General features: G+C 37.7%; 1 protein-coding gene across 3 annotated transcripts in view; it reads left to right on the top strand.

Moving 5' to 3' along the window:
* The window catches only part of MICU2 (mitochondrial calcium uptake 2), a 151,512-nt gene that overhangs the window by 122,709 nt on the left and 1,415 nt on the right, over window positions 1-27,388 (top strand). The window contains exons 6-12 of one of the 3 annotated variants that reach the window (XR_007888407.1): window positions 115-197; window positions 5,780-5,842; window positions 12,809-12,906; window positions 21,656-21,827; window positions 22,114-22,222; window positions 22,845-23,002; window positions 23,285-23,778. Coding sequence is in view for 2 of the 3 variants with exons in the window: in XM_051608362.1 (XP_051464322.1) it covers window positions 115-197; window positions 5,780-5,842; window positions 12,809-12,906; window positions 21,656-21,827; window positions 22,114-22,222; window positions 22,845-23,002; window positions 23,285-23,389 (788 nt within the window). In the remaining variant the exon portion in view is untranslated. Of the gene's footprint in view, window positions 1-114; window positions 198-5,779; window positions 5,843-12,808; window positions 12,907-21,655; window positions 21,828-22,113; window positions 22,223-22,844; window positions 23,003-23,284; window positions 26,442-27,388 lie in introns of those variants that run through there. The other 2 variants (XM_051608362.1, XM_051608363.1) reach the window with 2 other exon arrangements.

The following is a 27,388-nucleotide window of genomic DNA, read 5'->3' as shown; positions in this document are numbered from 1 at the left end:
GTACATTCATAACAATGGAGAACTGAACGATAGGCAATATTCCTTTTGCATTAAATATTTAAGTACATATGTGTGTCTGTGTTTACAATAAAGTTCTTTCACAATTTGTTGCAGAACCCCAGACTGGATTTCAGATTGCCTTTAAAATGTTGGATGCAGATGGCAATGAACAAGTTGAAAAGAAAGAATTCTTTAAGGTACTTGTATTTACATGCATACTAATTATAAAGCATTTAAATAGCCCCATGGGTTATATTCACTAACTGGAGATTCATTAAAATCTTCAAGCCTATTTTTCAGTCCAATATATGACCACATACTAACTTAAATACTTTATATGAAAGGAGCACATACCAAAGCATTGCTGTAGAAGTACTTCTAGTTGAGTCCACTTTTATGTGTGTTACCTTTGACTTGGATTTAAAAATCTGTTACTGGGAAGGTAGGAGTCTGTGTACATCCCTTAATCCCATTAGCTAATTTAAATAATCATCTGGAAAAGTCTTCTATTTTCTAAATATTTTGAATATTTTTTGTAATTCACCATCCTCTCTTGGTTTTTATTAATTTTGTTTGCTGTTGCACAGGTTTCTTGTACAAATTCACACTTGAGAGTAACAGCAGTTTTTCCCATATTTTGTATAAAATACAGATGCTTAAAAATGAAGAAAATCTTGCTCTGATGTTTTAAAGATCAATAGTCTTAATTATATGGCTTATTCAACTTCTAAGTATTTAACAGGATACTGTTTACAAAATACTTCTTGTCAGAAGCCAGATGTAAAATTAACAAACACAGTTTTTAATAGATTCTAAGCTTAATTCAGATCAATCATATTGTAGGTGACTAGAGAGACAATTTTATAATAAGCTGAAATGGCTGTTACAAGGCAAATTATTTTCTCTCACTAGGATAAAGTTAAAGATGATTGCTAATGCAGCAGCGCTAGAGAACCATAAAATCTAAAACTTATAAAGTTGCACCCATTGACAGATAAATTACCAAAAGTTTATTTACATGTACTTTCATAGCCTTACACTCTGAATTAATGATAAAACAGCTGTTAGCATGTGTTTTGCACTGATAGCCGTTTTTTAGTTGTCTCTTAGCAAGATTACAATTGATGACTCATACTTAAGTATATTTTAAAATATTTTTAAAATCCTTTTGAGTTACTAGGACTGTTTGAAAATAATACTTGAAATTAGACCATTTCCCATGAGAGGGCTCCCAGAAGCCCCTAACTGAGCCTGCAGGTACCCTGCACTCGTTTGTTGCTACACAAAATCTAACTAAAGCCTTTATTTTTAACCTACTAGACCTGGTACAATCCTAGTGACTTGTTGTCAGAGCAATACCTTGATAACCAAAACATGTCTGTTAGGGCTGTGTTGTTCATCTGCAAAACAACATGTTACAGGGACACATCAGCCTATAGTGCCTCTGCACCAAAATGCCATGTCAGCAGTACTTCCTTTAAATAAGTACTGTGTCTGTTAAGCAAATAAGGATATTCTTGCAGAAATACAGCACAACTCTTATTTAGAAGATGTGCAGTATGTCATATATTTAATATCCATTACCCATTTCAGGTAATTCTAATTGAATCAGCTGGTATGAACACCAGCAAGTCATAGAAGTAGAGGTGAAAATATTATACAAATGATAAAAATAATTTTATTCCTGTAGAGGGAATAAAATAAAATTTAAATTATGCTAGTTACATTGTTACTTTGCATTTCCTTTATGGTCTGTATTGATAAACTGATATGGAGTGGTAAAATCAACCCATATAAATTGCAGTGTCAACTCACAAGAATCATTGCATTAAATTAAAGAAGTCCCAGAGGATGCAGGGTAGTCAAAAGATGAGTTTTCTCATATGACTGTTTACTTACAGTTTATAAGCTGTGACTTTTTTAAAAGAAAAACTTGGTTTTTATAGGTTAAATTTAAAAATAAAACTTCCAGAATGTAAGACTCTCAAACAATGTGTGTGCATTAACCTCCGTATGCTCTAGTTCTGTATACATCATAGAAAACTTATGTCAGTCTACTAAATCAGTAAATTGTGTGGCTAATCTGTCACTTGTCCCAGGTGACATCACAGGAAAATATGTCTGAACTATTCTATTAGGTATTTCCACACTATAATAACAGGAAACATACGTAAGGAAAGGGCAGTGAAGAAGAGTAGCGAAAAAGCAGTGATTAGGAGGCAGTTACTGTAAGCAGAGTGTGATGGGAAAGGAAAATTCAGTGCTGCTTCATTCTGTTGCTTTGTCACCTCTACTGGTAAGTCATGATGTACGTCTGCATTATCTGTGGATCTAGACTGTAAATTCTTTGCGGTAAGAAGTTTGCCTTGTTGTTTGCAAAATGTCCATCATTTGAATTGTGTGCATCTCAAGTCCCACATATTACTGGATAACCAGGCACAAGATGTGTCACGTGAATCACTCAAGAAAGGGAGAAGGGTGGCAAGCGGACTCTGCAACCTTAGTAGTCCTTAGTGCCAGCAGCACATGATGGAGGTAGGCTGTTCAGACCTGTATGGATCAGACACCAAAGGAGTGAGACATGCAGGATTTCCCAGTAGCTTCAGTGCTCTTTGCTAATACAAATGAATGTTCAGGAAAGGAGATGTTTAATGTGATTCCTTGTTTTGAAGGAGTTTATCTTGCCCTCCATAGTCTTTCCATTTCTATGCACATTTCCCTCCTTTCCAGTAGGAGTTCTTGTTCTCTCTCCTCCCTACTTCTTTGTATTCAAGCCAATCTATTTTGAATTTCTACTTCATTCATGTTTCAGTGGTAAACATTCACTATACATGAGACATTTCAGTATTAGGGCCCAGAATCACAGCAGTCTGTATTTTGAGGTGGATATCCATGAGGATTTGTTGCTTTGCCCTGTAGCTCCAGGGTGAAGAAGATGTGGTAGAAATGGTGTGTTCACAGTCATTAGTGCCATCATTTAGTCAGCCCCTGCCAGAGTGCAAAGAATTGTTTCTCAGAGCCATATTATCTGCATCTTTGTGAGGACAGTATGATACTTCTGTGAACTCTGCACTTCCAAGACATTCACATGAGACTTGGTGAGGGGAATTTCCAGACATGTGCATGCAATAACCCATACACATTAATCTGAAACCTCCCATCAAGAATAAGGCTACCAAAGATCCCCAGTAACTGAGGAATTTCCCTAACTCTGTCCTAATTAAAGATTTTTAAGTAAAATTAATGACAGTTCAAAACTATTGGGAATGAAAATAGGCTGACTCTGATGGCATATGCAAAAGCTGTGTGATTTAGACCTTCTAAATAGATTGTGTTTATACACTTGTCCTGGACAGAAGATATCACAAAAACTTGCAGAGGTTCTTCTGGGGCTGAATGAACCAGAACCTGACACTGTCAGCAGTTGTGGTGGTTTGGTTGAACACCTCTGCAGTTCTAGAACACCCACAAGCACTAACTTCTCTTAAACAACTGGAAGATACAAAATCACATCGTTTTTTGGGGTTTTTTTAAGACTGACATAGCCTTTCTGCCAGCTCTTGTCTTCTTCAGAAAAAAAACTGCTTCTTAGTATGTCTTTAGTGAAGAGGCATCAATAGATAAATGTTACATGGAGCAGTTGAGTATTAGAGTCCATTTCTTGAGAGCAGAATTCTTTTCCATCTCTGAGTAGTTCCTGCACTGTGCTGGAAAAAATCTTCAAACTACTAAAAACTTTCAAGCACTGTAAGGGTTTACGTACAGTGTAAGAAACAATAAACTAAATCTTCCAGAACACTTGTGAAAAAGTATATACTGTGTGTCCGTGTTCTTTAATAGTCTCTGCAGATTTTTTAAGAGTCATTGAAAAATAAAATTGAAAATAAAAAATTCTTATTTTCTCTTGTTTGGAAAGTATTTGCAGTTGCATGTCTTGTTTGTAAACAAAAGATGGAATTTTCAGGTAAGAAAAAATATGATTTTTCAGTGAGAATATGGAGAGCAGTCTTTATCCAGAGCTCTATATTTCTGTTTTGCCATTAAGAAATGCATGATGCTTTTACTGTAGTAGTCAAGTGGTTTGTCAAAGATCAAAAATCTAAAGAATTTTGTGAAACTTGGGAGAACTGGTACTCTTTAATTGTCTTGTTGCAGTATTTATTTTCGCAGAATCACTTAGGTTGGAAAAGACCTGTAAGATCACTGAGTCTAACCATTAACCCTACTCTACCAAGTCCAGCTCTAAGCCATGTTCCCAAGCATCACATCTAGATGACTTTTAAACACATCCAGGGAAGGTGACTAAGCCATCTCCCTGGGCAGCATGTTCCAATGTCTGACAACCCTTTCAGTGAAGAAGTTCTTCCTAATGTCTAGTCTAACCCTCCCCTGGTGCAGCTTTAAGCCATTTCCTCTTGTTCTATCACCAGCTACTTGTGAGAAGTGAGGATACTATCAAGGCATGGCATTTAAAAAATAATAATAAAAAGTAACTATCCTGAGGAACTAAAAAACTGAGTCTATAAAAAAAAAGCAGAACAGGTGAATTAGTCAAAATTTGGAGACCAAGGGAAGAATATCAGGAACACAGTTAGTAGTTTTTTGCTACTCACTACTTACAAGCCTGTATTGATTCTCTGAGGAACATAACAAAAAAAAAAAGGGAAAAAAAAAAAAGCACTTAGAGGAGATTTGAAAACCCCACAAAATAGCTACTGTGCGAAATAATGACTTGGGTAATGGATTTTTTCCCCAGTTTTCATCAGCAGGGTGAGAAATCACGTAAAAATGTTTGAGAAGCAAAGCAGGAGTTTCTAAACCCCGGGGTTTTAAAAGCATCTCTCCCAGAGTCTCCACATCCAGAGTGCTCAGCCTAAGTCCTTTTCTATACCTGCAATGTAATAAGTCCCTTGTTCTCTCATTTTTGCTGTCCTTTTGAGGATTCATGCAAATGTCTATGAAAGGTAGGTACCTTGTGCTGTGTTAAGTCACTCATTCCTGTGGCAGTGTTGACTTCCCCAGCTAAAATAGAATCAAAGACACCTTGGAGCTGAGATATACTTGAGATGCTGCAAATTAATGCACTTTCGGTGATACCTTAAAGCTCTACCTGCAACAGTGGAAGTTATGGTTTTAAATGTGATTAATTTAATTTCTTCTAAAAATCTTGTTAGGTAATTACACATTCAAGATTCATTTATCTGTCGGGTGGAGGGGAGGAAACTAAAACCACGTTTTGTTTAATGCCTGTTCTGAAAACACAAGTGCTTATTTAATAAAATTATTCTTTGTTATTAGTACTATAGTACCTCATTGGTACAGGTGTAGTTTTAATGTCTAGATGATCATGTCTGTAGCAGAACTATATAAAGGTGTTTAGAAGAACAGCATGAAAATCACAGGATAATGTATATTTCTTGTGTGACCCTTGATATTATACCCCTGAGTTTCAAAATCTTATGAGTGAATGCTAAGCTTCTAGTGCAAGAAAATCTGTAAAATTAGAGTAAGCCCTGAGCTCCAAGAGAGAGTCATATGCTCCGTTTGACTATATTAAACACAATAGGTAAAACATTCCTGGGAAAAAGATTGTCTGAATAGCAAAATATACTTAAGTATGCAAATATTTTGTCATGACTAGACAACCTTGCAGAAAGCATAATGACTTTAGAAAAGGTGAATTTAATGAAAGCTGCTGAAAAAAGGAGACTCTTGTAAACCAAATATGTCATTTTCCTGTATGTTGTTGTGTTTTTTTTTCATGTTTTAACAAATACAGCTACAGAAAATCATTGGGAAGGAAGATGATATGAAAATAGCTGGAAATGAAACAGTATTTCAGGTATGAAATAGAGATATATTTTTCTTAACAAAAGCATTGTCATATTTCCTGTGAACCTTGTTATTTTTTCAGAGTTTTTAGAAAAATGTATTAGCATCAGTATTAGTCCTCTAGTTAAAGGAAAGTGCATGATTTGTCAATTACTTTCTAACTGGGAAAGAAAAATATTTGTCAATTCTGAATCTTCTGATTAAATTATTGCAATTAATCTATTTCATTACTGTGTGGTCACTGTTACTTAGTTTCTGTAAGCCCCTGTCTCAAAGTAACTCTCTTCTACTTAGAAAACTCAGAAAAAACTCTATCACCATATGAGAAAAGGTGATTTTCCAAAGAGAAATTGGTACCTTAAACTTACCTAGGGGCTTTTCTTGCAGTAACATCAGCTTATTCTGAGTTGACATGAAAGGTCACTGAGGTGACAAAGGCAAGTATTATTTTAATTAGGTCCACTTCCAGAAATAAACGGCTTAGATGCAGACCAGAAGAAGAAGCAATCTTAGAGTATGATTTTCCAACTGGGTTAGAAGTTTCACTGGATTGCAGACCACTAGCATATGGCAAGTACAGTTCATCAATGAAAGGAGGAGGTAAATTCCTGCTCTCTTCTGGCTTTTTTCCCCTGAATCCTGCCAGTGCCACCTACCTTCTTCCCCAAGTGGAGTCTTTGCTAGCAGCCATGTCTTCTGCAGTCTCTACTTAGTGCAGAAACAAGATATTCTGTAGCCTGGATGAGATTAAATGAGACTGGAAATAGAGAGGGGAAAGTTCTGAAGTGCTGAAAACACCTCAGAAGAATCTGATGACCTGGGGTGAAGGAGGGGCAGACTACAGATGGATTATCTCCAACTATTACTATTAGGTGCTGCTTACATCAGCAGCTCTCCTTTTGTTGTGTGCTTAAATTGGGTAGTGTAGCTGAAGGATATTTTCCTCACCACAAACTTGCTTCCAGTTGTAAACTAAAAATGGATAATTAGGCATGGGGCAGGAACTGCTCATGTTGGAAGCATTCAAAAAGAAACCCATACAAGGCTCTGCTTGATAAACCTATCATGCATCAGCAGTTTCTACAGAGTTTGTCCAGTTCATATTCTTTACTTTTTCACTTGCCTGGGGAAAAAATGGAAGTGGCAGTACTGTGAAGACCTTTGGTATTTACTAGACATAAGCAAAAACTGTCCTCTGATATTTAAAGGTTTTGTTGCCTCAATATGCACAGTTCAGTTAAAAATTGTTTGACTGACAACCATCTCCTTTCTTGCATCTTTTCATCAGTCACCAGATTAAAATAGCTAAGATTAATAAGGTTGTCTGCTCCTCAAAACCAATTTCAATTGAGTCTTAACTGCCATGACAGTGAAAGAAAAAGGATCTTTATTCTGCATGAATGCACAGCTATAGTATAAAATTTCCAGAGAAACTTATACGGTTGGACAGATTTAGTTATAAACACATAAGCTTATTGGGATCTAATTAAATACCAGAGCCTGAATGTCTCTTAGTTTGTTTTCTGTGTTGCTTCAAATATTGTCTTCAGATTTCTCCATTGAGAAAAATCTGAAGTTAGTGTAACCAGAAAATACTATTTAATATGGTTTCTTACCAGGTTATAAATGGAATTATAGTCTATTCAAAAGAAGAATTAAATAACTTCAGCTTCAGGGAGTACAGCTACCTTAAAGTTATTCTGGTCTCTATATTTCTGATGGGCAAAGTCCAAATTATCACTTTCTGTCTGCTTTTCTGTCTTGTCTCTGTCTCTCACAAAAGAGGAACCAGAATAACTAAGGATTGCCTAGTTTAAAGGCAGAAAGATGGTGGTTGACAGCTATACTCTTCTAGTGCAGTCAGTACCTGTGTTATGGGTGCAACACACCTCTGCAGCACGTTGAATTTTGCAAGAATCTGGGTCAAGACTAAAATTAATATCCCTCCTCAAAAGATTATGTCATTAGTCTTGCCACCCCTCAGTTCGTAATGAACGGACACTTTTTTTCTTGACCTATCTTCTCCAACATAGACGTGTATGTTTTGCATCAGCAGATCAACCTTGAATTCTGTTGAAAAGCTTTTAGACATTTTAAACCAAGGAGTATTGCAACGTACCTGCATGATTTAAAGGAAGCTCTCCAGGCAGGTAAACCCCATAAAGAACCAAGCAGTGTGGCATCAAAATATTAAGCTATTAAAAAACTGCTGGGTCATTGTTTACCTCATGGGCAAGGAAATTATTTTCTTTTTCTACATGATCTGATGACGTTATAACCTCAAGAGAGATAAAGAAATGGGCTTTCTTACATTTTCTTAGGTACCCATTTTGCTAGTACATTGAATTTAGCTTTGATAGCAAAAGTCTCTCCCTCAAGGAATTAATATAGAAGCTTGTTGTGGTCACAGTAGCATTCCTTCCCATTGCACAGATGTGTGAGGCAAGCCTACCCCTTTAGGCTCTGCTGCTTAACCTAGTCTGAAGTGCTTTCTATTATATAGCTAGAGAAACCAGAAAGCAGTGTGGGCTCCTGACAGGCCAGGGAAAACACATGATTTGGCTTTGCTATTACAGCTCTAGTCCTTGATTCAGAACAGTGAGAATCTGGTCATGGTCACTGAAGGCTACCAAGCACATTTGCTTGGAAAATTAATTGGAATAAACTGGAAATGGTGCAGGTGAGCATGCTCAGTTGGTGTTTTGTGATAGCTGAAACTTGGGGTGGCAGCCTGAACATGGATTACCTGGGGAAGCATTCAAACAGTGGGGTGAGGGAAGTGGACAGAATCCATCAGGAGTCAGTTTTAGGACTGAGAGCAAGGTTTACCCATGCTGAGAAAGGCTGTTCTCTGCCTTTGAGGCCAGGTCCACATTAATCAAAAGAGCATGTTCATTGAACGTCAGACCTCCTGAGGGGAGTCCTCGTTACAGATTTTTTACTTTTTATGGAAATTAATATTTTTAAAGTGTGATGTGACAAGGAGGCAGGGCCTGAATTCTTGTGAGGGGTGTTCCCAACAGTGTATAGAAGCTGCTTTCCCCAGCCAAGCAGCCTCCAGCTTCACAGTGCAAATTGCCATTTCCTGACTGCTTGATGCAGCAGGATTTGGTCCCTCTCAGGCTACTGGCAACAAGACTAGTTTCAACTTGTTCCTACTTTTTTTCATAAAGTACAGTGTTTGCTCCCAAAGTGGCTTTTGCCCACTTGACTGGAAGCCATTTTCATTCTGCACCTCCTGGTGAACTGATGAACTGTGGGTGAGGCACTGAAAGCTGACGATGTCCATGAAATTACATCTTCTTTGGTAAAGGCACTAGCAATACAGCATAGCAATTCCATGGCATTAATTGTCATCAAAAAGCAACTAATCCCCAGGAAATGGGAATGCTGAATGTTGTTGAATGCTGGGTACTAGGCTCTTTATTGCTTGGAAAGCATTCCATCAGATTTCTTCTCAGATACTGTCTGTTATATGCTCTGTAGAAAAAAACATTTACCCTGTCTTTAATAGACCCGATGTATTCTTGAATCCTACCTTGAAGAAAGTGCTTTGCAAAACATCAAAAACTTGAGTATTGATTTAAATAATTAAAGGCGATTCATCATAAAATGATCTTTTGTTCATTCTGATGCATCCATTTGTCTGGGCTTTGCTAAAAAAGACTGCTTTTAGAGATCTGGATCTCCTGGTCTCACTAGCTTGCCTGTTTACAGTTCTTTTGATTAGCTGTACCTGGCAGGATTAATTACGTCATTATCTTTTAAACCTTCTTTCCAGAACTGAGTTGTAGAATGTGTTGTGACATCTTGGAAACTCTCAAAATGACAGAAAGGTTGATGCTCTTGAGCAGTGTTGGAGGCTAAGCTGCTTAGATTGAAGTTTGCAATTGCCTCCAGATATAGGAGCCTAGCATGACAGACCTAGGAGCTGACAAAGAGCATTTCACAAAAGTGGACCCAGAAAAATAGCAAAGATTTAGCCTTACTTTGGAAAGATTTGGGACATCACTAGCAGACAGAAACTAAGATGTTGTTCTTGATCCTCCTCTCTTTTCTGCCACTGTCCTTCATATATTCACCCTCCTTGTATCTTAACCAAAACAAATTTTAATCCAAAATATGTATTATTTTTACAAGTTCTATTGAAACATGACATTGCACAGCAAACACCATCTCATATGAAGCAAGGAAGAGAACAAGGGCTGTATTACAGGTTTTAATCATGATGAATGCTTTCCAGTCATGCCTTAGGCAAATTCTGCAATGAAAGGTGGTAAGAGTCTAGCGACAGTAAGTCTATTAACATTTCAGATTAGTTTTGAAAATCAGTTAGGTACATTATTCCAAAAATCCTGTCTCACTGTGTGATAAGTTTCTTCTCAGTGGCACTTGTTGCTTCTTGTTGCAGTATCGGGTCCTAAATGTCAAAAGCTCAGTGGAGAGCTAGAGGATGTCTGTGGTTCAGTGTTTGCAGCATCAGGCTTCTATGTTAACAGTCTGTGTAATGTAGTAAGGAAATAAATATTGTGTTACCTGATCTTGCTTAAAAAGGAATAATTGCATAATTCAGCATTTCATGGTGCTTTTGAAAAGTATACAAAGTGTTAACATTACTGTAGGAACACAAGTTTATATTTGTAATGTAGACACATGTTCATTAGTTCATATAGAACTGTGTAGCATCAGAACTTGGTCTTTGAGATTCTTTGTGTGAACCAGCAGTCCCAAGAACATGACTGAGTTCCCCAGTTGAGACACACATCCCTGGTCCATCCTGTGCTTGTATCAAGATGAGACTCAGAACATCACCATTTCTTCTCCACTCTGTGACTCAGCCTCACCTCAGCTGCACCCTCCCCAGGCTGAAGCCACCAAATAGACCAAAATACACTTTCACTCAGTTTAGATAGTAGTTCTGTGACTCAAAGCTACTAGTCTGGTCCATTTTAAAGCTCCAGGATTAGGTTACCATGTCGTGCTCATTGCCAAGAGAGACATTCCAAACATAACTTATTATTTTACCTAAGCTCAGGAGGGTGAGGTGTTGGAAATATTCATAGAGCTCTCATTATCTTCTAACAAAGAGTTGTCATGTCGGTACTAATTTATACAGTTTAGCATCAAAAGCTCCTAATGATTCTGTGGACAAAAAGGAATTATGTACTAACATGTACTTCAATAGCATTAAATCTAGGAAAAGCAATTTTTTGAAATTTTACCCTTAAGCTGTAGTCTCTGTGGTCTCCTATTGCATATTCTGTTTTAAATAAATGTACTGTTCTTTAGTTTTAAAATACATTTAACTCTCACCATCGTAGTGTTTGGACATCTGCCAGTTCCACTTTGGATTTTCAACTGATAAAGAGGGTAACCAACAAGTAGGTGCATATTTGTTATAAATCCAGGGATAGGCTTTGTCATTCTAGGTAAGACAAAATGGGTATTGTTCGTATGTATTTTTCTAGCTTACTAGTAGAGAAACATGAAATAAACTTTTGCTGTCACAGACTTTGTTCTCAAAAGGTTATTTTTTAACTTTTTTCACTTTGTTGTCAATGCAACACTGATTTCAGTATGGAGTAATTAAATTGGAAGCATTAAATTGTGTAATCATGTAAAATTATATCAGCAAATGTATTTCTTGCCTTTTGCAAGTCTCCTTTAAACATGGTAGCAAAATACACAAAAAGCAGATTAGAATCTTATTGCAGTGAGAAATATGTGGGTTCTTTATTTCTTCGAAAACTTTGCATTCTGACATGAGTAGTTTGGGTTTGAATTTCAAATAAGCATACATGAATGTTTGACTTCAAAAAAGCATATAGCAATGTTTATGCATCAGTCTTCTTAGTATTTGAAGTGTTTAAATCTTAAAAGGATGGATCTTGTGGGTATTTAAATATTCTTTGCCTGCAGTGAAATTATAAAGTTCAGTAATAACAGTTTGCATATAGCTTGAAAAGTGGTTTTTTTTCTAGGTTCAGTGATATGTAATTCTTATCACTGGCATCTAGTGAATTGTAGCTTGCCGTAGAAATGAGGAATGTTACCTCTTTAGCTATGAAATAACTGTGTCACATATGCAGTAAGCATGAAACACGGTGGACTAATGGAACTTGTTATTGATGATGCTGAAAGCTAAATAACCATTAGTATTAAATCTTATGAATAGACTCTTGTCTTTCATCTTACCTCTTCAACCAGATAAAAGACACAGAGGCTATTTAGATGTCATAAGAATAGTTTGTTGAAATCCCTCCAGACTTAAAAAAAAAAAAAAACCCTCTTCATGTTGCTTAGTGTTTTGTTGCGTTCAAAGGAATGCCAGTGTGCTAGTGCTGAAAGAAGAAAATAACAGAAATCCAGCATTATGTGTGGGTTTAGGTTTGCTAAAGATGCTGTTGAGTTGAAATAATGTGCATCCTTCTTCTGCAGAAATCTCTTCATCAGATTTTAAAAAAATATACAGACAAGTCACTAATGCTGAAAATTCACCAGAAGCCTTGCAAAACCATATTATAATAGAGCACTGTAGATGTTTGTATTTTTCTGGTTTTGTTTCTCATGCTATTGTAGATGTCTTTAAATGGCTGTAACAAATAAGAAATATCTAAAAACTTGTTTACAAAGATTTTAACTTTATTTAAAGCCTCTATTCATCTAAGCATAAAGGTTTTTAAAGATTTAACTAGCAACCTTCTCATTTCTAATAATAAAATGGGCCAAAGGTGGTTGTAAATTGTACTCATCTTTCAGACTATTTAGAAGCAGAACATATAATACACTGTTACCAGTTATGTGGAAGAATTATTCAGCTCTGAGATGCTGTGTAATAGCTTTGGGAACAGTAATTAAATTGCAAGTATCTCTTGTGAAATTATAGTTCAAATAAATAAATCCATATTTGTGGTGAATAAATACTAATAATAATTCCGTGCATAATAATTAATGATACAGTATTTTTGTTTTATAGGGAGCAGAACTGGAAAGCTGTGGTGTTAACACCACTTTGCTGATACATTTCTTTGGAAAAGAAGGAAAGGAAAAACTTCGCTTTTCCGAGTTTTTCAGGTATTTTTCCATTAGCCAAGCCTAACAGGAACCAGTCCTGTTCCTACCCCCTCTACTTTGCACCAACACTGGCATTAGCCTGACCTCACACTGAGCTGAGTCAGAAAGTTAAGCAGGTGATCAAGCAGGAGATTTTATTTTTTTTTTGCATGATTAAATTTCTAGTTTAGCTCTTGGGGTCTGCTGTCTGCAGGAGAAGTTGAGCACCGTAACTCTAGGGTAAGGATTGAGACCATTCTTGGCAGCCATGTGATAGCATACCTTAAGATAATATGATTCATGATTATTTTTCTTGATCAAATCCACAAAAAAGTGACTGCTTATCCATTAAATCTTTTCTGAGTTGAGATACCCCATTCCCCACTACATCTGCCATAGGAGACTACTGGCAACTTCTCTGCTTGCTTCTGTCAAAACTTTACCTGTGCATTTTCCTTTACCCTTTGAACTGCTTTTGCAATGGGACTACACAGATCCTTTGTGGCACTTATGTCAGAACTGAGAATTAACTCAGATGGTACAACTATGTCAGACTGAAACTGCAGTGGAATAGCAAGTGGCCATTGCTCCCCAAAACATAGCATTCCATCTGTTTCACTGTAACCTTTGCACGATCAGAAGTTAATAGAAAGTTCTAAGACTGGTGTAGGGAATCGTTCTGTTTTTATGTCATGTAAGTGTCAGAAAGATGGTGTAATCCTTATTCACATCAGTCGGAAATTGTTGTTTTATTTGGATGAGATTCTTTTTTCCAGTCTTTCTTTTAGTCAGTAAGGATGACCACCACCTACACAAAATCACAACTTAACTGGTTAAAACTCTGTTGCTTGGGAGCTCAATTTTCTCCTGAACTCCAGCTACGATTCACTATGTGACGTCTGGGCCTAGAATCCAAATGCATGGTCTTTCTTTGAGATAAATGCAAGTTAAGTGCCTAAATACCTGTGTGAATCTTGACATACATCTCATAGCACAACATCAAGAGAAGATTATCTACATCAGTATTACCTTTACTACAAAAAATAATCAGTCATTTACAGGCTGCAGAAATTAATTAGGACAATATGTTTTATTTCAGTTTATGTTCAGAAGCAGAGAATCTGTATCAGCCTTCTTAAAAATGAATGCTTATTGCTATCAGTAGAGGTTTGGGGAAAGACAGAGTGAAAAAGGAAGAGCAGCAGTTTTTCTAACACTAAAAAGTGTTTGGCTTCACTGGCTCTGGCACACACTGATCTTCAAATAAACAACCTTTCTCTTTTGAAGACCTCAACTCAATAGGGATCTAAGTGAGTAAAATAAGTTTAAGATGCCTCCAGCTCCCTTTTCTGTAACTACCATGATCCTCTCAATGAAACAAAAGGCAGAGAGCACAGTAAAAGGTTGTGTTTGCATATGCAGTGTAAACTGAAAAGCCTCAGGTTTTAGATAAAATCCTACATTGACCCAGTGAGGCATGACATTGATGAAACTATGTACCTAGTACATTCAGAACATGTAGGTTAAAGACCTTTGCCTACCACACAGATAGAGGCCTGTAATCAAAATCAAACTCCCACATCTTGCTCTTAAAATTTGTGGGATAAGTGTAAGGTTTAATGCAGGTAATTTTTCAACAGTGGCAGTTATGTTTCGTAGAGCTGGAATGTGCCTCTTTATCACTGTGTAGACACTCCATCTCAGCTGCAACATGACAGTGAAGTTTGTTTAACATGCAGAAAGGTGAATAAAAGGATCACTGTCTTTTTAACCTGTGTGAAGATATCACCTTTCACATGATTTTATTTGCAAGTAAATCAAGCACATCGTTTCTGTGTTCCTATTGTTCAGAGAAAATGTGATTTCTATCTGATGGCCTCTCATAACATTTTACCTTACGCGGGAAGCTATTGTTGGCTGTTTGATCAAAGTGCCACACTGTTTTTACAAGAGATGACTGATGAGCTGTTCAGACATAGATCATTGTCAAAAGCAGAAAATAGTGATGCCAAATGCTTTTATCATTTTCCAAGTTCTTGCCTAGAAAGCTTTTCCATTGATCAGTGTAGTACCTAGTAGAAAGTAGAGGTGATTAAGTTTGATGAAGACACACTAAAACTTGTCACATTAGTTACATACACAGATATTGCTGTGCTGTAGAATCCTTGAAACTTAAAAAAAGGCAGGAATGCTTTCTTCGTGAAATTTCACTATACTTACATGGGAATTCAGAAAGCTGAAACTAGCATTCTCACCTCATTGCTTACATATATTTTCCTCATGCTTCCTTCTTTTCAGTTTGTCTGACATTAAAAAATCCTTTTGTAAGTGTACAACCATCTCTATCTGCATGTACACTAGTGATATCCAACCTATTTAGCCCACAGTCAAAACATTTAAAACATGTTAGACAGCAACGTTCAATAACTGAGGGCAATTATTTTGCCTTGTTCTCCTTTTCTTTGCATTCAGATGGCACACAGAAAGTGGAAGCTGTCTTCATCTCTTCAGGCCATGTGGAGCTGATGTAAACCAGCTCTTGTGCCTCCCTCCCTGCTGCCCCAAACATAGGAGACACACTGATTATAGGGAGGAAAATGGTTAAGCATGCTGTGTTCCATCCGTCTCCACCTGATGCGTGGTTCTTTGGAAATCATAGGTAGAGAATTCACACAAGGAAAGTCCTTAGGCTGTTTTTTACTGGACATAAGGAATGAGGCCATGAAACAGAGTATCAGCTCACTTTTCAACCTTTCTTGGGCTGCTGGGAGCATGAAAGTAAAGAAGTAACCTTTCATAGGAATTTTGTGACACCCATCAAGCTGTTTTCTCACTGCCCTCCAGAACATAGTCAAAACAGCAACCAAAGCTGTTTCTATTCATTGATTGCTGAACAGCGGTGGTGAGATTCCCACTTTGTTCTGCAAGGACTACTTAGAAGTAGTGGAAGCAATCCAGGAAGCACACCATGCTATGTCCTTTCCAGAGTAAACAGGTGGTTTCAGAGATCTTAAGGTAGGAGTCAAGGAAAGCATGTTCAGTTCCAGACTACCACTTGATTTCTTGGCAGTTGTATTTGTCTTTAACATAAGGACAATATAATTATTAATAATAATTCACAACTTCAAAAGCAACAGCTTATTTGTCTGACAAAAGTTAGGAATTTAAAATCTAAATAATCCTGGAGTATATTTATGTACCTCACTAGTAAAGGTAGTGCCTCCTGGTCAAGTGCAGCTCTATCAGTTTAAGAAAACATAAAACAATATGCAGCAAACCAAAAATTATGTAACAAAGAAGGGTAAATTTAATGTAAGCAGCTGTAACCAGGTGAGACTTTCTTCTCAGAAGACCTGAACTAATTTCAATTTCATACAACCACCACTCAGTTTTACACCTGAACAGGAGTATCATCTTCTCACTCCAGGGCCCATCTTACAGACTGTCAGATTGCAAAAATGAAGTCAGAAGGTCTTTGGAATTCAGGGGTTTTTATTTGTTCTTACACGTGGTGTTTTGCCCTGGTTTTTGAAACACAAATAGTTTTTGTCTTTTCCTTCCAAAAAATGTTTCACTTGTGCTTTGTTTTCCAGCTAAATTATATGTACTATTTTTTCTTCTGAGTAGAAAACTATTCCGTTTTCTAGCTATAGCAAATATTTCTTCTTGACAGCCACTGTTTTTTTTTTTCCTGAAAAAGTCCCTTACTGATCTTGTTTAAGTAAGTCTAATCCCAAATAAAAGAGGAGACAGTAATTCACTCCCTAAACAGTTTACGACTGCTATTACTTTTTTTCTGTAATCTGTCCCCAAGCAAACTTAAATCTCTCACAATCTCCTTGAAGGAAAGGGGAAAAAAAAGTGCAGTGAGTATGGGAAGAATAGTCAGAAAACTTTCTGCTTGTTTTCTTTTTTTTCTGGGATGACTTACAAAAATGTACTTCCCAGTATGGTTAAACAATGGACAACTTTTAATCATTTAAGAAAAAATAACATTTCAAATCCAGTTTATGACATTTTCTTATCTGAATAGTTGCTTCCAAATTCTTCCTCAGTTAATAGAATTTTTCACCAGAAATATTCTTTAATCATAGCTTCTTTTTTATTTTCTGCTTTAGGTTGAAGGTTATAAATTGTATAACCATACGCAAAACATGCCTTTTCCATACCTGACCTGTTTCTTTCCTTTAGTATTTTGAATTCCTTGGTACGTTTCATTTGAAATCTTTCCTTTAAGAAACCAGAGTGATGTGGACTGAGCCACACTACTGGTGCTGTTATTGGCCTGATACTGTTCTGTGTTGTGGTGTAGATGCAGGATCTTTTTCAGGTAGCATCATCAACCAGTAGTGCATTTGCTGTGATGATATCTTGGACGTTTTCATTATTTTCATCTAGGGATTTGGCAGTGCTTTGCAGAGAGAATATGATTGCCTCCTTATTTGTCTCTGCGCCTACGCTTGTATCTGTGTGTGTGTATATGGATATAGACCCCTAATACATGCAGAGATCTCATGCAACCAGGATCAGACAGTGAGGAAGTGGAGATGAGAACTGTCATAACTGAATCTGAATAATTCTCAAATACTTAGTAATGATGTGGAGAAGACTCTCTGTTTCTTCCTTTCATATATACTTAGCAAAGGAATAGCTTGATTAGTTTCTACAGAATGCTTGTAAATGTAAGGGAGTAGTTCTGTTGTGTTTGGTTTGGAAACACAGTAAATCAAAGGGAATTTTGCCTGTAATTCTGAAAATGGTGACATTGATTCACTGTATTACCACTTGCAAAACTGATAGCATAGACCTAAATGTTTTCTAAAGCTTAATGGTCAAGCCCATATTACATTTTCTTTATTTTGCTTTGAAAGTCAGGTTTGCAAAAAGACAACCTTGCAGCTGGTTTGCAGGAGTCATTTGGTGCAGAAAGGGTTATTGAGTCTTCAGAAGTACTTCAGCGTCCAAAGAGGAGCTGAAGCACAGTACAAGTGCTGGGAGTGTACATCCACCACTATGTTTGTCAATTTTCCTTCCTATAAATCAGTGCAACAAGAACTAGTCAGTACTGTATTAGCATACTAAAGCTCTGCACAGACTTTCAGTTCAGTTTTCTGTTTCATTCTGCTGCTTTGTGTTCTTAGCACTTCATTGCAACATCTCAGGTTGGAGGGGGAATAACTGCATTCCTGAGGTCTCCCCACTTTTATTACATTTTCATTTCTATTAAAACTGAGTTGCCAAAAGTCTTGAGAACCTCCCTCTTTCTGTAGGTCTGTAACGCACATTACAAAATGAGGGATAAATCCTGATAAGGTTTTTGGATGCTTTTGTAACACGATAATGAATTTGGCCACTGGCCTTCAATGTGGGTGTTTTAGAGAGTGTGGATTAAACAGGGTGTCTTTAAAAAGTACTGTCTGTTCCCTGCCTTTCTCCCATCTTATAAGTTTTTTATTTACCTTTCAGTTTTGTTATTTGGAAACTTATGGCTTGCTTTTATCGTCAGGCTACTATAGCATAAGTGTGTTCCCAGTGTAACTATTTTTGAATTGTAGAGCACATCTACAATCAGAATCCTGTTCCTATAGTTCAATTATGCCTCCCTCCAAAGACATAGGCCAAGATTCCACTGACTTTTGGAGAGCAGGAATTTCATTCCTATGCTTGTTTTTCCTAATATCTGGAGAAATTTTTAAGGAAATTTCATCACACCGTGATCCAGAAGATACAAAAGCAAGTATCCCTAGTGGTGTCTTGGCATTGAACTATCAAGTTTTACTTCCTAAACAGAAAGTTATTTTTAATAACTTTTAATAACTTTAACTTAAAATAAACCTCATTAGGATTTTTAATTCTTACATCTGGGAATAAGAGTGACCTAGAATGCTGATGCGGTGATTCATAGTATTTTAGGTTTTGTAATATGGGAGACTATCACATATAAATTTTAAATAGCACATTTCACCTGCTACTCCAAGTAGCATTTGGTACAGCAGGACATCTTCCGACTCCAACTTGCCAGGAGCAAGCCTACAAGTTGAAATTAAATATCCGTTAATTTTTTGATACCTAAATAAGTAATTTTCACTCCCCTCCCTAACCTGTACAGTGCAGGAAGATGCATGGGTCTTGGTCCACAGGAAGCGTTCAATTTCATTGCCCCAAAGCAACTGGAGGGGGCAAGAACCCAGGCCTGAGAAAAGACAGTGAGAAACCCACAGTGGGGCTGGGGAAATACAACACTTTATTCACTGTCTGAGTAGAAGACGGTGCAGAAGCAAGCACACTTCAAAAACGCCACAGCCAAGTCTTTCACTTTCCTCTTTGTCTTTGCCACACCTTTCAGCTCGCTGCTATGTGTGGCTAGGTGGGCCACCCACTCCTTCTTTAGCATGTAGAAGTGCTTGGTCATTGAGTATGGCTAGAGGGCAGGTCACTGAGGGTTTTCAGCTTAAAGAAATGTAATATTTAAAAAAGATGGAAGACTATGTAGTTTGTCATCACCTGTGGCTGCTGACCAGTACAACAAATTACTGTGAGCTCCCAGAGATAAACAACTCACACTTTCAATAACAGACCTTAAGTCTGTTGCAAAATATGTCCACCTTTCATAGATTAAAAGCCAAGAAAATAAAACAGATGGTGTCTCATTTCCCTACATCCACATTTTAAGCATATTTCTGAAAGTAACCTCATTTTTCAGCAGCTTCTCCTCCCCCAGACCAGATGTTACATGGGTTGGAAACAACAGTCAACAATTACTGTTCTGCATGGTCTCTGCTGTGACTTCCAGCCAAGCACGAGCCACACATCCCAGATACTATCTACTCTTTGCCGTTGATAGACACTCCCAAAATGCAACCAAGTGGCCCTAGTCAGTCTTCTGGACTGACTCCATGCCCAGTCTACATGCTTGGTCCATGCTGTCATCTCTGCCCTGCAGCTCAACTCCATTCCCAAGATCTGGGGAGGCTCTTGCAGGTGGTGTGGCAGGACTGTTTCTGCCAGCCCATGCTGGCCAGTCTCCCCAGCACATGCTGACGGCTGGGCTGGCCAGAGGCAGCAGTCACCTCATGAGTTACAAGGGCAGGAGCAAGTAAACTCCCACCAGGCTGTGTAGGACAGGGGGCCTCCCCTTCATACTGCTGGCACAAACAGGTCCTTGGGTGTTTTATCCTCATGTAAGAGGGAGAGTCGGGGGACCAGAAAGTGAGCCAGGTCTTAAGGTGGACTGTGTATCTTCATAACTCAGTGTTTGACTATGCTTTGGAACCCTTGTTAACCCCCTTTACTGGACCAGAAAAACATCCATATAAAATGTGAGAGCATTATCATCTCCTCAGTATTGCCATAGTAAAATTCTAGCCAGCAACTTAAAATCACTTCCACTGTCAGGCTTTCATTTATCTGCATGTCCTGAGCCATGGAGTATTTGTTGGCCCTTTACTTGCACATTCAGCTCCAATTATTAGAGTAGAAAATATAAGCTTATGCTGCAACAGCAGTCTTCAGCTAACCCCTTACAGACTTTACAGAGCTTCAAGCTACTAATTGTCCAAGTGATCTCATTAAAGATCTGAAGATAGCTGTGTGGACTAAAATGGCATCATTTTGGAGGAAAAGAGTTCAAACCCAGTGAGTCCACATGAACACTGATGAGCAAATGAGCCTCTACTGACACTTGCTACATAGACCTTTAGCTGTCCTCTTCTCCAACTAATTGCCTTGTCCTAATACAGGAGTATTTAATTCTCTCCTGTCAATAATCTTTGCTGCTCAATAAAGCAGGATTCTTTCCAAGTTCTAAAATGATTCTGGCAAGCATCACTGTACTTTTAGCCTTTGTTTATATTTAAAGTTTATCACTTATAGGATTGCCCCATTTCTGAAGATGAAATTACCAAATGGAAATGAAATTACCAATTACACAGTATTTTATTTTGCTTTCTCAAAATTCATATCAGGCCAAAAGAAATTATAATGGCCACGTAGATCAAATGGGGAATCTCAAAGCTACAGCTCTGCTTGCTGTTCTTGCTCTGTATCTACAGGTTGTCACTTCTTGTGCTACTTTTTTTTTTTCCTAAAAGCATGGGTGTCTACTAAAAACCTTCATGTTCACACCCTCCTTTTCCAGACATCTCTCTCCATACCCTACCAAATATCTGCAGTATCACTTTCTGTGCTCTTCCAAACTGTACATGTCAATTATAATCCTCTCTAATCCATCCTCTAGTGAGTGCAGAACTGATTTGCCAAACCCCTCTTTGCAGTTACAATCTTTGAGGCTTTTAGACATAATTTCCTGCACTGCTGATTTCAAGTTTCCTCTTTTCTTTCTCCTTTGTGGTTATTAGGGCTGCTTCTTTCTAGGCACTTTCCAACCTTGTCATTCCTCTCTTATTAAGATGAAGTTTCATAGATCATGTGTCAGGCCTTTAGTTACCATCTCCTTATTCATTCATTCACTACAATAGTGCCTTACCAATTATTTTATCTCATTATCTGCACATTTTTAAACATTAGTAAAAACTAGATGCCAAGTGTATCTGTACATTTTAGGAGCAGCAATTTTTGAATGCAGACTTAGAGAGCACCCTGCTGGTGTCTTTGTTGAAATGCAGCCGTGGCAACAAATTGCATGCAGAGGTAGAACTGAACCAGTGATATTTTAAACGATGTTGACAGTATCTGTGTCTACTGCATTTAGTAGTTAAGGTAGTAGTAGTGATGCAGGTATCAACTGTTGCATAATATCTGTTTACATTAGATTCATGGAAAATCTGCAAACAGAAGTCCAAGAAATGGAATTCATAAAGTTTTCAAAGGGTTTGAATGTCATGAGAAAAGAAGACTTTGCAGAGTGGTTGCTGTACTTCACCGATGAGGAAAACAATGAAATTTACTGGCAGAATGTGAAAGACAGAATTGAGGCAGGAGAGGTTGGTACATGAAGCATGAAGCATGTTTTCCTTCCTCGTTTGCACATACAGGTTTTGAATATGAGTATCTAATAATGTAACTAATTTCCAAATGAATTATTGCTGCCCTTGAATTTTATGTAAATAAGAGCAATGATAATTTGCCATTATTTGAGAAGTAACAAATATTGACAATGAATAGGCAATCAGACCTAAACACTAGGTCCCACCAGATTTACTGAAGTAGATATAGTGGGGTTTGAGTGTATTATTCATTATATATCATCTGAATTCTGTGGTACTCTAGAATATCAGTTTGGAAGAATTCAAGACTTTTTGCAAGTTTACAAATAACCTGGAAGACTTTTCTATTGCCATGAAGATGTTTACTGTTGCAAATCGTCCTGTTAAACGGGGTAGGTGCTGCATGCCTTTCCTACATATCTTTTAAAAAAAAGCAAAAATATATTTTTGTTACAGAATTAATGTGAAAGTTCCCAGAACATTTTTATTTCTAAGTTCTAATGTGCTATTATGTGCTGAACCACTCACAGCAGACTAAGCCATAGAGTCATAGAACTGTTTGGCTTGAAAGGATCTTTAAAGATCATCTAGTCCAGCTCCCCTGCGATGGGCAGGGACATCTTCCACTAGATCATGTTGCTCAAGCCCCCATCCAGTCTGACCTTGGGCACTTCCAGGGATGGGACATCCACAACTTCTCTGATCAACCTGTGCCTGTGTCCCACCACCCTCATCGTAAAAAGTTTCTTCTTTATGTCCTTTCTAAATCTACTTGAGAAGTAGTGCATTTCAGAAGTTTGTCATACTTCGTAAATAATGTGTTATGAAAGATGAAGCAAGCTCAAGAACTGTGTACTGAGGCCTTCTAATAGTTTACCAGTTCACACATCCCAAATTCTCCAGTTAGGATACTCATAAGACACTGTAAATTGTACAGAATCCTGCTGCTTGTGTGTTTTCCAGTTTCTTTACAAGCTCACAGTCACTTATGACATAATACTGTGTTTTTACTAGCTGAGTTCAAGAGAGCAGTGAAGGTGGCAACAGGACAGGAGCTCTCAGATAATGTTTTGGATACCATCTTCAAGATTTTTGATCTAGATGGAGATGACTGCCTGAGCCACAGCGAGTTTCTTGGAGTCCTGAGGAACCGAATGCATCGAGGTTTGAGGGTAACAAGCTGACATCATTGTTATCACTGCTGCATCTGTCAATGCTGCATCTGTCAACCCGATGCTTGTAAAAACACAAGTAGAGATAATTAATAGAAAGAAGTTACATTTTAAACCAAAGATTCTTTACTGCTTATGAATCTGGGAGCAGTGCTGCCACCAAGGACTAGTTATTGTGCATGAGAACTATGGGAGCAGCAGCATTGCGTTACATGTTATGTTTACACAGTCTGTAAGAGTCTGTTTGTGTAAATACTAACCATACTTTAACTTTATCAACAGGTACCACAACAGCAAGGCATTCAGGGTTACTGGAAGTGTGTGAAAAGAGAAAGCATTAGAGGAGCCAAAGAAGTGTGGAAGCAAATTGGGAAAAGTCCTTTTTAAAGCAGTTTATTGTTCTTTTGCTATAAGTGTTGTTATTGGGGGGAGGGAATTGTCTGTCCTGTTTACATAATGGCTGAATCAGAAATGCTGGGTTTTTTTACTGTAGTTAAACTTTAATTAAGCTGGTTTCTAATGCAATGCTTTTATATCTTTCTAGTGCAATCAGTTGGGTTTACAGAACTCCTATCTTTTTTGACCTCCATATGGAAGTACACTTGTTCCAGGGAATAGTGTTGTTTATTCCTCTGTGGAGTCTGACCCTGCACTGTAGCATACAGGGTATGCAGGATTTAACAGTGACCACTGGCAAGGAGCATCATAGCAATGTCATCTCCTGTTGGAAGAGTGGACATCATCTCAGTCACTAACACAGCAGTTCTCTTTCCCTGGTAAGAATAGAGGGCCAAAAGGCAAAACCATTTGCACAATCCATGCAGATCAAGTTATCCTAAATCAAAAAGGAAAAATCTTGTGGTTCATGCCCGCATTGCTGTAAACTGCTCATGTGCTAGTTCCTGGTGGATGATTCCACCAGACATCCTGTGTGGATGTCTGGTTTGTCTACCTTCATGATGATAATATTAAACTGGAAATACAAGCCTGTTGATGCAGGCTTTAAAAGTTGTACATTAATCTATGAATGTGCATTGAGCCTCTCTGACCTCTTCAACAAATAGTATAAATGAGAAGCAGAAATCTTCATTCTGTCATAAAGAGCAGTCGCTACAGTTTGAGTTGTAATTAGGTTGCTTCGATTGTATTGCAGAAGGTGAATGTGTAACAAATAGTTGCTTTATCTTAGTAAAGGTGGTGATAAGGAATGCTACACTGTATCAGAAATTCAAGGCTATAATAAGCAACTGTCAGGGGAAAAATAAATCCAGTGAAAAAAAAAAATAAAGCTTATTATTCCAAAATGTGATGTTAGACATAAGATAAACAATCAAAAAAAGAACACATCAAAATTAACATTTAGCAATTATAGATGAACATGTTTTAGCTATAACATAGTGTGCACCTGTGTATACACAGGGGTGCATATTACATGATTTTTCTGTCTTACAGCCTTAGGAGCAGGTAGTCCCAGGTCCAGATCAGTCTTCCTGGTTGGCCACTATATATAGAAGATAGACTTACCTGTAAAGCTCTCAAGGTTCTTCATTTTTCCCCCTCCCAGTTGTCTGACTTGTCTCAGCTGGGATGAAAGTTTAACCTTTTTAAGTCAGGTATGTGATAACAGACTGAGAGGATGGAGTGGGGAAATATCTCAAGAAAAACAACCAAGTAATCTCACCACTATGCAAAGAAGTATCCACCCCTTTTAAGAATGACACTGGCTGTGTTGTTCTGGAAGTTGTATATAAGCTCCTGAGGAGGTGTTTTGTTGTGATGTCTGTAGGATTTGATGGGGGGAGCCTTGAGGGGAACCTTCTGTGATAGATATTACAGAAGCCCTCACTCATATGAGGGACAGGAGACAATACATTAGGAAATCATAAAGATGCCACCTAAGGAGTACTGAGGTTAGCAAGAGTATATTTGGTATGTCAGGAGCTGTCAGGCAAGCTTTTGCTGAGTAAGAGTCCTCCCACCTGAACCTCAGCACAGTGGTCTCATGTAGGGAAACAGAGTGAGAAGCTAGCAATGCAGCAGTGGGCAGCTCTTCCCTCCACAGCCTTCACTTGGAGCTTTAATTTAAATTGTGAACAGACAACATGTTTGTATTCTTGTCATCTGTGGACGTGCACCTAGAGTCACCCACCAGAACATGCCTGTGTGGGCATTCCAAGATGTGTTTAGGAGATCAGGCACCAGTGACCACCAAGGATCCCTTTACTTCCCCAGGAAACCATCAGAATGAAATAAAATGCAGTGAATGTCTCAGGCTCCCCCCCTCAAACTGAACTCATGCACTGCTCTGAGGGCAACAGGAAATTAGGTAGCCGGTTCACTTTGTGTGTTTGGAAGCTGCTTGCTGCTGCTGGAGATGGGCACCAGAAGAAGGAGATAGTTTATAGGAGCAAAGGAGGGGCAGTGGGACTGGCATCCAAGCCCTGCAGCCAGCTTCCCATCACCAGGTCGTAAAGGGCACAAGCAAGCAAGACACACCTGTATCACAGAGGTGTGTGTGTTCACACAAAGTGTGCTTTGTTCCAGCTCTGCCTTTAATGCAAGGCTGCCTTTTATTTGTTGCTGTTAATATTTTGGCAAATTGTTTTTACTTTGAAATTGAGATTAATCTTTAGCATTTTATTCTGTGTAATGTTCACAGGTTTATTATGTTCTTTATTTCTTTCGTGGTTTCTTTTGTTTACCAATGTCTTGCTTCCTACAGCCTGTTTGATTTTCTTTTGGAAAAAGTCAGTTATTTTAGGTTTTGTGTATATAAAAGTGTAATTTCTCATTGCTTATTGGTATGTGGGTTTGTTCAATCAGTAGTTACCTGCTTTTAGCAGCAAATTACTAAAAATGGGATTTCAAGTTCTGTTTTGTAGCAACAGCTTTCATGTCAAGTTCAGAGGAAAAAGAGAAGAGATATGCTTATTTCTAAACTAATTAAAATATTGATTAGGAGTTATAATACAGTTATGAAACATTTTCAGAAGTTATCGTAAAAGTACAGCCAGGAAGGAACTCCTTGGAAGACTTGTCCATCAGGCTTCAAGTATCATACTCTGTTCAATTTTATAGTCCATTTTTGTTTGTCTTAACTAAAAGGCTTTACAAACAGTCTTAAAATAATTTATGATGTACTCATTTCTCATAATCTTACGTTGAGCGAGCTGTTTATGTAAGTATTTAGATTCACCTTCTTTTAAGGAATCATCCCAATTTTAGCATTAGATGTTTTATGTCCTTGTAGTAACAGTATGGGATTTGCAACCTGTTTGTCAGCATTACTCAACACAATTTAGTTACAAGTTTATGCCTTCTGCCAATCTATCAGTTAAACTTACCAATTATGATTTTTTTTTTTAATGTTAGGAACTTTTCCTCTGAACAGGAATATATAGAAAAAGCAAATAAAATTAACTTTTTTAAAAATCTCCAACATTGTGTCTGAATGTTATGTGAAATAAAGATTAATACATTGGACATTGCAGAAGTTTCAAAAATCACTTTAATATATTTCAAAAGGATACACAAAGGTGAGTGCAAGTCATTTACATCATATATCTCATTTCCAGAATTTTAGTTGTATGCCCATAAAAACATTTTAGAAGTTTCTTTCAGTTTGTTTAGTTTAAGTTGAGAACATTTATTCTTCCTTTCTGGAAGAAGCAAAGGCAAAAAGGCTGTGTGATACACTAGATCCAAGAGAAAATCACTGGTTATTTCTAGAAATTAATTTTATGTGTCTCAGTTTATGCAAGCCTCTTTCTAAAAGCAAAAATCCCTCTGGAGTCAAGCAGAGTTGGTGGGTTTTAACAAACTATGCAACAGTGAGAAGTATATATTCTGTACAAATTAACTGAAAAAGGTAAGTTTTATCGTGGTATTACATGGATGCATGAAAAGCAAATCTCTGGTTTACTCCACCTCCTCAGGTGTATTGTCTCCTTTCAGGGTTCAGACAGGCTGCCATGGATGGTGCCTGGAAACAGGCCAGAGCCTGGTCTGAACTCAAGTGTTGTGATGTTGTTTGTTGAGCCAGGTATTATTAAGAGGGTGAACAGTAGGTTCATTCCTAATGTCAGCCTTTCAGTGGAGAACAGGTAAGATGTTTATAATTTTAGGAATTATAAATGTTTTGTCTGTGGACTCCAGGGTGTCTCACAGCTTGCAGAATTTTGCGTGTAGATGTCAGACCATGTCTTGGCTCTGCAGAATTTACAGATTTCACTCGAGTTACCTAGAAGGCAGAGGTGAGACAGTAAGATTTACATCCAGGCCATGGATTGCAGTTTCATGGCACTTTACATGTCCAGAGTGTATAACAAGAAAGGATCACTGCCCAATAAAGAGCTAGAATTGGGGAAAAAAAAACAAACAGGTATT

The sequence above is a fragment of the Apus apus genome, chromosome 1 (assembly GCF_020740795.1).
Source record: "Apus apus isolate bApuApu2 chromosome 1, bApuApu2.pri.cur, whole genome shotgun sequence".
In the NCBI taxonomy this organism is placed as follows: Eukaryota; Metazoa; Chordata; class Aves; order Apodiformes; family Apodidae; genus Apus; species Apus apus.
This window is presented reverse-complemented; position numbering and strand designations above follow the sequence as displayed.